Raw genomic sequence first — 11,760 nt, forward strand, 5'->3', positions numbered from 1 at the left:
TCGCTTGCGTGTGTCTTTTTTTACACATTTCTCTTTTTCTCTCGTAAATTAACATAAATTAGTTTGGAGGTCTTTCTCGACGTTCGAGTGCCACTTTCCCGTATATTCGGTCAGAAAATATCTTTCAAGTCGGGCGTCTCTTAAAAGCCGCAAGTATCGTCGGAACGTCCTCCCGCGCGTGTGTGTGTGTGTGTCGTAATTCCATCGGCCAACCGGTGGCTTCGACTTAATCGCGAAAAAGATTTATATATCGACGGATTGTCCCGATGAAGGCGGCGATCGAGCCTCGTAAAACTTTCCATATAACGATATATAACCGCTGGGACTTTTCCGCGATCGTCGGGCCGCTTTATTTCACGAGAGGGACCTCTGACATCGGGACGACTTTCACGAAAACATAAAATGTCGCGAACGATGTCATCCGACGACGTTGATTCTCGACGTGATCTCACGCCGATTACGCGATTAAGTGTCGGTAAATTGAAAATTATATTCGACGAAAAAAAACAAGTACACGCGCAGCAAATTCGACGTACTTGATACGATCAAAGTTTCGTATTTTTTTTTTTTTTTTTGCAAAAATTAAAAACAAATATTGAAAAATACGTGTTTAAATTTCTAAATGTAAATGCATCAACATCGAGAAGATGAGAGAGAATTTTAGGACCTTTGTCGCACAATTTTTTAAATCTGTAAACGCGTGTTAAAACGCTTGCAAACAATATTAATTCGTAATAAAGATTAATGCGTTTTTAGCAGTGTCGTAAATATTCTCTCAATATGTATTCAAGATGTCTGTATTTGATACTGTCCGGTAACGATAACGGACATACGATATTTGAAATGTCACTTTCAATTTGCACAGCGTGTAAATTGAAAGCTTGTGTCGCAACACACACGCAAATCGCTTGACAAAGCGTGCGCGTGCTCAACTGGTCGTGCCAATCCGTCTCGGTGGAAACGCGAGATTATTTTGCACAGATTTACGCTTAAGAACGCCGCTAACTTTAATCGGCGGCGCGGCAAGAAAGTAAAGAGGAAACGCGAAACTTAGAAGCGCGGCAGCGGTCAAAAGTAAAATCACCAAGTTGTACGCGCGTACGTACGGAGTATGTGGCATGAGCGTGAGCGTGTGTGTGTACGTTCGTGCGTGCGTAAAGAAACTGCAGGTGGTGCGACTACACGATTGGTATTACCGGAATGTTGTTAAGTAGCTGGATTCGTGACTTTGCGGCGAACGTTGTCGCGCATTGCTGAAGAGACGTACGTACCTCTAACGTGTCTAGTTTCTCGACTTTCCGGCTTGCGCACGCAAATTCTTTTTCTTTTAAAAAAAAAACGCACGAATAACGGTTTATTAATTTTCATTTATTTTGTTTGTATAAATCCACGATTGCAACACTCAAAATAGTTGCTGTAGAGTGCGCTTGTATAGTGGGTTTGGGAAGCCGCATTACAAACGCACGATAAACTCGTTTATCTTTCGTGTGTCTCCGACTATCGCGCGCGGTTAACGAATATATTATTACAAATGTATGAAAGTTCTGTGAGAATAAACGTATTCCGTGTTGTCACAATCACGTTGAAACAATCTCATTGCACTCTCATGCGCAATACGTTCTTTTTCACGATTAACGGATTTTTAATAGCATTTCCAATGCCAATGATGACTAAGCCGCGAGATTTTTAAAAAGTTTCCTCTAAACATTGTTGTGCAATCAGATTTCTGAGAAAATAAACAGTTTACGGAACAATCTAATTAATATTAATACATTTTTTTTTTTTTTTTTTTTAACAAGTCTGCGAGTTTCAAGATACGTGCTCGTCGGTCGATTGCACGATTATTATAAGCTGCTATTCTTAACTTGTACATAAGTTTCCGGCAGTTCTATAGATTAAATCTAGTCGCAATTAAAGTTACATAAGTTCAATATGAAGATCACCAGCACAAAGAAACGTTTTCCAATGCGCGTAACTTCTCGAAGTAAAATGTTTTTTTTTTTTGTCATAGTTGGCATTTCATTTATTTCTCATTTCAGATTAGTGAAAAGTTCCTCGACACCTTCTCACTTCCTCTATTTATTTTTTTTCGTAGTAACGTAGTCTCTCTCTCTCTCTCTCTCTCTCTCTCTGTTACGAGTGTAATTTTGCGAATTAAAGATCATCTCAAAACGGAAAGAGTTGATGACACGCTTCTTTCGCGGCAGCGTATCAAATCACGCGCAGCGCGCGAATCGGGACCGCGTTGCGTGTTCCGCTGTGATACGTTGCACCGCATATATTGTAACACGCACGCACGTACATGCGCACGCACGCCCCACACACGGTGCACACGGACCCGTAATTATATTGTCACGCCGCGGGTGTTCAATTTGTCGAGCGCACCTCCGCCGCCTCCTCCACCTTCGTTAAGCACCACCGTTCTCTCGCGTCTCTTTCGACTTTGCCTTCGCCTTGTCTTGTCAGTGCCCTACAACCCCGCAGTTCGTTCTCACGCTGCCGCCGAGAACCGTTTTCAACCGATTTCTCTGTTCGTGAAGCTCTCACGAAATCACCGATGGCTTTGCGTTCGTCCACAACAGGTCTGTACTTGCTCGATAATAACGTCTTTAACTTACGAGTTGCCGCACGATTTTCTCTTTGGCGCAATTAAAACCGGAGAAAGAGTTCTAAAATTGCTCTCTCCTTCTTTCTCTTTTTCTCGCGTTTTTTAAACTACTTCTGTTGAAACTTATTCCGAAACTATTATTATACGTCAAGAGACGCCGCGCAAAGGAAATACTTAAATAATCGCGAGAACCTCTTTGTTATTAACTTTAACAGAGAGTCATAGCGAGGAATAACACTCAAAAAGCAAAAAAAAAAAAACATTCAAAAAAACTGGTAAAAAATAGTTGTTGTTTACTTACATAACTAATCATAGGTATGTTGCGAGACTGAGCTACTATGGCCTCGACGTAGCAGGAACCTTCTGGTCCAAAGAAGGCCACAACCCCGTCGCAGATCATGTCGATCATGGCTTTAGTAGCTTCGACAGTCTCTCCCCTCGTGTCGCTCCATCGCATCAGCAGCTTTACGTTTGGCAGAATGGTCGAACTGTTGTTGATCTGAAATGGATCCATCGCGCACAATTAATTTTAAAGCGTGAAAATAAATGCGCGATTAAAATATGAAGAGAGAATTTTTTTCGGAATTGCTCTCTTCTGCGATAAAAATAGATTCTTAATTAATTAACTTGTATATTTGCATTAATTACACATTGGTCTTATTAACGTTAAACGAAAGTCAATTGTTTTTAAATTGTCTGCGATTTTAATTTAATTTCGATTAAATTAAATAATTAGCATATACTCAGACTATTTACGTGTAATTATACATCACAGAGGAGGTTTATATTGTACATATAATATTTATAAAATATATTTTCATAAAATTTTTATGTTATTAATAAATTAAATTTTTATGTTATTAATTAAATTTTTATGTTACGTATAGAAAAAAGAGAGACACACATCAATACACACACTTGTACAAAATCACATTAATTCTACGGTTTGTAATAAAGTCATTTTCTTTACGGCACAATAAGAATCCTGTTGTTTGCGATAGCATGGCGATCGATTTAAAGTTTATCGCTTCTCTATGGCGAAGTTTATCGGTCCGCGCCACAATAAATGCGCGAGAGTATGGATCCGTGATGCACACGTGTTCGCCGCAACAGCTAAACTCGATGCATTTACTCGGTATTAGTGTCCCGTTTTATTTCTTAATGAGCATTCCACAACTCACCCGGCATATCCGGTTCGCGTTTTGCATTATTCGCTCGGTTGTTATGCAAATCTTGAATTCCAGCAAACAATACTTTTCCGAGCGGAGTTTACTTCGCCAATTTACATGCTTGGCTATGCGATGCTGAAATTATAACTGTCAGCGGCGTGCTTGTTGGAAAAGTTCGCACGTGCAATAAATCCTTTTGCGGGCGTCCCGCCGCCGCCGCCGTTTCGCCGCTTTGTATTGTGCACCAGCATTTAGAGGCCAGACCCCGATTGTGTATCAAGCTATTCCCACACAGTCAGCGCAAGAATAAATATATTTCAGGTATGCCGTATGTGCGCGCGGCGGACAGCCCAGGTCGCGATACATATGACGGCGTATGAAAGTTAGCGATTAATGTTAACGGAACTTCGCGGAGCGCGGCGCAAGAGCTGTGCTTTCCTCAAAAGAATGTATCTGATTAACTCACGGGAGCAATATATCTTATCGAACGCCTTTCTTTTCGCACACGCACGTAGTTGCGTTAATTAGTTTTGCTTAAACGCGCTAAAAGAACACGCGAACTTAAGATACATTGTGTTGTTTCGTTCAAGATTTTAACAATATCTTTGTATCGTTAATTACAAGAAGATCAATAATATTATATATTACGTGTGCAAGTACATGCGTATTTTCTCTCTGTGTACGTGTGTGTGTTTGTGTGAAATGCTTTACGTAATGAAAATAAATAATCCAGAGCCATCGAATAGATATGCGTGAAGTGTACGCGAACGTGCGCGGCATTCGAGAGAAAAAAAAAACAAATAAGAAACTCGTTGTTCCCCCATATCTATAAATCGCTTCGGGATTCCATTCAGCCGATCGACAATCAATTCAGTCCATTTTATCGCGATATCTCGCATTTCGATCCAGCGGCGTTGAGCGCGACAGGCGAAAAATTCGCGGTATTCCGGCTGTGCAGTGAAAGTTCGGCGTTCCTTCTCTCTCTCTTAATTCGCCGTTCATTAAACTTCCTTTATCAAGAGCCGGGTCAACAGTAGCAAAGTTGGCGAAGCATTATCATTTATTATAGAGAAACTGTTGTGCAATTTCACACGCGTGTTAACAATTCTCCCCGATATAATGATCACGCGCTCGAACAGCCAAGTGCACGGATCGCGCGCGCGGCCCATTGTGCGCGAATGCGTGTTATGAGAAATTGCCAATTAACGCCCGGTTTTATTTACAAATATATCGAACCAAGTGGAAGTTTACATTGTGGGAGTGCGTATGCAAATTTTATTATTATTTTTTTTATGTTTTGGTTTTTTTTTTTATCTGCCCGCGGGCGAAGCAAACTGGTGCTGCTGTTGCACCTGCACCTGCGTTCGCAATTGCGGCAAGCAAGCAAGTGTTAAGCGCGATTCACAACTGCGCAATAAAATGTGCAATATGTAAAAAAAAAAACAAAGAATTTAAAAAAGTAATTCTGTTACATCTATAATATAATAAAAATATTCGCGAAATAATATATTATATAAGTATATTAGTATAATAATATCAACCTTAATCTCGTAAAAAGTTTTTTGAATGGTAATCCTGTTATGTTGAATGAAAACCCCGACATTTACAACCGACGCAATTTTGTGTTAGTTAAAACGTTGCAAAAATTCTGTAAAACTTTCATGGGGATTTTTATTTCAACATTCTAAATTGAAGAAAAAATAGTTTTGATATTTTTTGCTTTTTTTAGTAAAGTAACTAAATAGTTTTTAAAATATCTCATTTTCAAAAATCGCTCGAACAACAAGTTCAGAGGTTTGCAAGATTAGGATTAATAAACGTTTGTATAATCCCACTCACATACACATGCGATACCGAGCGTGCTTCAAGTTTCATCGCAATTGTCAAAAGTGGAAATATATAAATCAGGTTTTAAATATAATCAATACTGCGCAACAAATTAACGGTAACGAATCGAGACAAATCGCAAAGATATCTTATAACGGGCAAAAAGGATGATCAACGATGTGATTGCTCGATGTGAATCGGTATGTTTGTCTGTCGTCGCACGTACGTACACGCGTACAGTCTGTGATTGCAAACGTTTGTGAATCAAGCTTCATTCTAACTGCGAACAGAGGCCGACATTGCGATCGCGATGCTTACTCTTGCGTAGCATATCGGAGGATATAAATAAACAGCCGCAAAGCTCGGCTCGTTTCCTGCACCTTTCGATTCGCTGAATGCGCGGGCACGTCGAACAGAGTCATTATGCATTTATCGTTGCAACTGCGCGCGCGCGGTGCATCGAACTGCTTAAAAAGAGAAATCTCCTGTCGCGCGAGAGAGGACCACATCGCGCACCACCCCAGTTAATCTTGTATTGAGTTTCTTTCACTATCTCCTTCTTAAGAGAAACACCGAATTAAAAAAAAAACAAAACAAAACAAAACAAAACAAAATACATCTTAAAAAAACGGAACGTTGTCTTCTCAAATTAGGTATCTAAAAAGTAATTATGAAACGACAATAAAACAGCTCGAAGCAACATCGATCGAGAATTCCGATCGACGTGTTGTTCCGATCTCACGCCTTCGATCTCTTACACACACTCCTCTATTACGATCGACGTGGCAATTAATCTCCGACGAAATACCGCTTTATCTTTAAGTATACCCGGATATCGCGCTTTCGTGATAGAATCGACACTTATTTCGACGATTCTTCCCCTCTTCCCCCTCATCTTACGTCTCTTCTTCTACTTTCTCACTCCTTCTCTCGTTCTGTCGATGTTCTCTTCCCTCCCGCCCCGTTCTCTCCCACATGTGGTCACAGGTTGCAGCGGTACACGGGCAGGTTTCGAAAGAAAATAAAAAAAACAATAAATAAGAAAAAAAAGAACGCGGTGAAAAAAAACCGATAGAGAGACAAGGAAGGAAGATACCGGACGAGAGACTGAGAAGCGAGAGAAAGAGAGGGGGAGGGTATGAACGGGATGAAGGAGAAGGTGGGGTACGTACACGGTTCCCGAACCCGCGAGCGAATTCTTCTCACGGTTCGCGAGAGAGCGCCGTTTCGCTGGCACGCGTGGGCGGACCGGCGAATAACGCCGGTCTTGTATTTTTAAACTCTCGCAGGCTCATCGGCGTCTCTGTCTCTTTTTTTCTCTCTCTCTCTCTCTTCTGACCTGGTCCAGTCCGGCTCGACCCGACATTTATTCAGAGTGGAACTTCGAAGAGAAACACACCGGGTCAGTTTTGGGCCCCCGCAAACTTCAGGCGGCAGCGGGAGCCGCGTATCTTTCTTCGTTGTGCTTTTTTATTTTCTTTTTTTTACTTCCTATTTATCCACCGAGCAGCAGCACGCTCGAAAACGGTCTCTCACGGTCCCCCATCACGATCTCCCATCACGGTGGATAAACGCAAAAGGAGTGAAGAGGAATCCGCCGAATGAATTATCGAAGCTTCCGAAGCGGGGCGGTCGACGACGGCAGAAGAAAAAGAAAGATGCGCGAGACATTCTAGCGTTGTTAAGTAATCGAATGAGCTTCGGAACAGAATCCGGTATCTGAGCGGGATCAATGACTCGATCTCGAAAAAAATTCGAAGACTCGAAGAAACGCATTATCAACAAATTATCGTGTAATCTCTTAATCTGGAGAAGAAACCTTCCTCGAGAATTCCTTGAGTTTTTTTTTCTTTTTTCAAACAGATTCTCGTTCGAATACCAACGCAGCAGAAAACGTTATTGGAAGTTGAGAAATTTAAAATATCGAAATATATATCTAGACCGAGAGAAGAGGAAATTGAAGCTCCTCGCCGCAATATGTAAGCGCGCGCGTTATGTTTTTACTGTACTAATTAAAGTAACAATGTAAGCACTACGATTTAACTCCAGATAATCTATAGCAGATCATCTGTGGCAAAGCAAAATGACGGATCTGCGCGATTCTCATTTTCTCTTGCCTTCTCCCGTCTGTTCTGTTGAAATAACGAGATCTCATCAGATCCGTGATTTTCCTCCAAGAGTCGGAAACTGTAATTTTCTAGTATTTCATCAATCGCGTTTCCCGCGTGCGCGCGCGCGTAGCGGCCTTCCCAAGTTAAAGCGTCGGTGGGTAATAACAGATAGAGCGATAGAGCGTGAGATGCTATTACTATTCGCATGACATATGACGTTGTAATCCGCCTTGAGCGCGCTTAATGGAAAGAGTTACGTTCCGCATCGACGAGATAAGTAGTTTTCATCCGACGTGTACGTTATAATTTCGCAGCAACGTGTGTAATGTGAGCAGGAAGCGCGATACGTCGAAGAAAAAAAAAAAAAGAAGGAACAAGCTTACGGAATCGAAATTGTGCTCGAGAGAGACGAAATTTCGTTCGCAAATGATCAACGCTTTTGATCGCACGCAAAACAATTTGTCGTAACATTAACAATAAGAGCGTTTCTGCACTTCGAGATAATTGAGAGATAAAATTACAATTGTTTTTTAAATTTATCAAGTAATAAATTATTGAAGATAATTTTGGAAAATTAATCACTGGATTAAATTTTATAAAAACAAATTTTTTTTTGCTTTTCCGAAATTATATTTAATAATTTAATTTTTAATTGAGCAAACTTTAATGAAGCAAAAGTAATACTAAATTTTTGGGACAATTTCTGCTACTTCACAAACAAAACAAAATGCGCATCTCTCTTTTCTAATTAAATATATGTAACACAAATTTTTAAATATAAATCAAAACAAAAGATCAAATGTAAATTAAAAATTACATAATAAGATAAGATCTCACCTCATCGAGAGCCATGGACAGAGCGCCGGAGATGGCAAGACCTTGACGGTCCTTCAGGCCACCCTTGATGGCTGTGAGATAACCGATGGTTAAATTCACTTTCTTTTGAACGGATGTGCCATTATTTCTCGTACTGTTACTGATTTGACTGTTTCGAGAGAATTGCGTTTGCTGGTTTTGAATCGTCATCAGGGATGTTGAACGTGGTGGCTCGGCTAGAATTTGGACCAGGAAGCTGCTGGCCAGTAGCAGCAGGGTGACCAGGAGGACGCGCGACTCGTTTGAGCGCGGTCGCGACAGCCAATGATGACAATAATGGTGATTCTGTTGTTGCTGCTGTCGGTCACACTCCCGATGGAACTGCTGCTGGTGCGGATGCTGGCGACGGGGAGGCCTGCGGCGGCTCGGCTGTTCTGGCGGGCCGGGGCGCATGGCCGCCGCCGCCACCGGTCAGCAGCGCCTCCCTCCCGCTCACCTAAAAAAATAAAAACAATTTACGGTTAAAAATAATTAAGAGTTGAAAATATATCAGGTCGTACAAAGAATTTTCCAGATTCGCTTTCAATTCAAGTAGTAAACGCTCTGTGTTCTAGTCGCGATATTTTAATTGTGCTAATGTGTCTTATGTCGAGTGTGTATTGAACGGTAGTCGTATCGTTAATGAGCGTTATAAATTTCCGTGGCTACAATATCGCGAAGTTCGTATATCACAGTTATGACAATAACACGTATCTTTCTACTCGAGTGCATTTATCACGCGAGGCCATGACTATTTATGTGATTCATTCGTATGCACCATCTGCGTTTCGCTTAATGTAATCGTGAGAATAAATATTAAAACATTCAAATGGCGATCCGATTTCAATTTTCGACGAAATGTATATTTTCTTCATGTTCAATCGTGATGTTTTCGTTCTTTATTACAAACACGTTCGCGCGCAGACTCTCATCGAAATTAAAAAAAACTTCGCTTTACGAGAGAAAGAGAGATTTAAAAAAAAATCTATTCGCACCCTGTGTGTTAACAGAGAAATCGCACGAAGAGAAATACGCGCCCGAACGCGTGTAAAACACACGTAGCGTGTGCAACACACGTATTTTAGAATATTGTATATATTAAATCAGGCGGATATCGCGAGTCTCGAAAGGAACTATACATCAATTGCGGCAGACATTTTACGACGTCGACATGTTCGGAATAAACGTTGTAATCACGCGCGAAACACAACCGCGCGCACCTTTTCTCTCGCTTCCGTTTCACATAATAAATCAAAGAAATTTATTTTCTTTATTCACTGAAGTAAAAAGCTAACTGCCGAACAATCGCGCTTGTCGTTGCTAAAAACTTCTTGCGCGCTTACAAATTGACTCTTTTCGATTCCTATCTCGTTATTGAGATCTCAATGTGGTCATTATAAATTTTTTTTTCTGTGTTGCCAATTGAGAAATTTGACGTTATTGTTAACGAAAAGACAAGTTGTAATTCAATTTCACACAACACATCTATTCACACGCAACGCGTGACCCAAATTCAAGTAAAAAAAAAAAAAAAAAAAACTTGTGAGAGGAAAAGTACAGAAGAAGAGTTATCTATAATCTCAACGTATTTGCTGTAACCGATAAGAAAACATCTGTACGTATAGAGATATACATACGTAGCGGGGATCCGCAACAACGCAACGTTGGTAGCGAAGATTTTGAAAATGTAAAAACACTGAAATTTCGGATATTTCGAAAGAAACTGTGTGAAATAATTAATAAAACTTCAGCTCTCTCTCTTTTTTTTTTGGTCATTGTTATTGCATTAATACAGTCTTGAATCACTGCAAAACGTACATTGACACGAAACTTGAATGTATATATGTGGTTGCGAGATAAAAAGAGAAAGAGAGAGAAATCCGATGCGATTATGCAACTTTCATGCGAGCTGGACTAGCCTGCAACGACTTCAACAACAATAAAGACATCCGGCTGTCATGACGCATGGTGTTATTCACCAGGGGAGGAAGCGCGCCTTTCGACTTCTGCGTCGCTTTAATTATTACGTCTAATTGTCAAGAGAATCACGCAATCCGGATTTCCACATGATATGCCAAAACAACAATGTGACAAATATTTTTCCTAAGTAAAACCAAAATTTTACACACGTTGTATCATTAATTTTACATACTTATATTATTTATTTTGCACATATCATTTCACACACATTAAAATAGAATCGTACTGTGCAAGATATAATTTGAAAAATGTCATTTTTTGTTTAGCGTTTATTCGTGCACAGAAGAAAATTAACTTACACGATTTATCAGCATATAATGTGTGCGCGCGCACATCCACACAAATATATATATATATATACATAAAAAACCAATCGTTAATAAGATATCGCTATTTAAGTAAGTGTGCTCATTACGAAATCAAAATTGATACAAGTATCAGAACGAACATTCCGATTTCTGTGCCCCACGAGAAAAAAGTGATTTATACATCTGTAACTTCGATTTTTTATTTCACGCCCGTCGCGAGTTGACAAAAGGGACGTTAAAAGGGACGGGGTCCCGTCGGCGTCACGCCACTCCGCTCGTACTTAACCCCTCGACGTGACCCGTCGTTACATCACCGCTCGTTCATCATACCTGCGTACGGTGGGCCGGCGTATACACGTCGTCCGGATGACGTACGAGTGGGCGCGCGTACGTCGTCCTTTCGCACAACGCGAATGCACTTTGCATCTTTCAATAGCGCGCGCATCCTTTCTTGTTGTCTACCGGGAAAAGCGATGTTTTCGCATGAAAAGTACGACTAATCAAACCCCAAGTCCCACCTGATTTTTTTTTCCCATGATGTTGATTAATTAATACGTAATCAAGATGCTTAGCGTCCAATTTACTTAGTGTGTGGAAAATGTCACGCGCGTGCACTTTCTCCGTTATAAAAGCATCTTTTTTTTACAGATTTTTCAATTATTTATTTGCACCATTTTCTGTACAAAACTATCTCTTATGAAATTATTTTTCAGAAAAAAAAAAACAGTGATGTACTTGAAAATTAGTTTGAATTCAATTATAAATTCAATTTTGTGTGTGTGTGTGTGTGTGTGTGTAATTTTATTTTGTATTTTTTATATTTCACGAAACAAACATCACGATATTTGCCGAGTTAACACAAGCTATAACGAACTTTTCTCTTTTTTTTCTCTCATTTAATT

At 40.2% G+C, this 11,760-nt stretch overlaps 1 protein-coding gene across 1 annotated transcript in view; it reads right to left on the reverse strand.

The window, feature by feature from the left end:
- LOC109855282 (receptor-type guanylate cyclase Gyc76C-like) overlaps window positions 1–8,984 on the reverse strand; it is a 32,286-nt gene extending 23,302 nt beyond the window's left edge. Inside the window, exons 1-2 of the mRNA XM_020429364.1 lie at window positions 8,553–8,984; window positions 2,910–3,107 (exon numbers count right to left, since the gene is read on the reverse strand). Of these exons, the coding sequence (XP_020284953.1) occupies window positions 2,910–3,107; window positions 8,553–8,984 (630 nt within the window). The remainder of the gene's footprint in view (window positions 1–2,909; window positions 3,108–8,552) is intronic.
- Window positions 8,985–11,760: the final 2,776 nt, after the last annotated feature.

The sequence above is a fragment of the Pseudomyrmex gracilis genome, unplaced genomic scaffold, assembly GCF_002006095.1.
Source record: "Pseudomyrmex gracilis isolate BER0280 unplaced genomic scaffold, ASM200609v1 scaffold_86, whole genome shotgun sequence".
NCBI classification, from domain to species: domain Eukaryota; kingdom Metazoa; phylum Arthropoda; class Insecta; order Hymenoptera; family Formicidae; genus Pseudomyrmex; species Pseudomyrmex gracilis.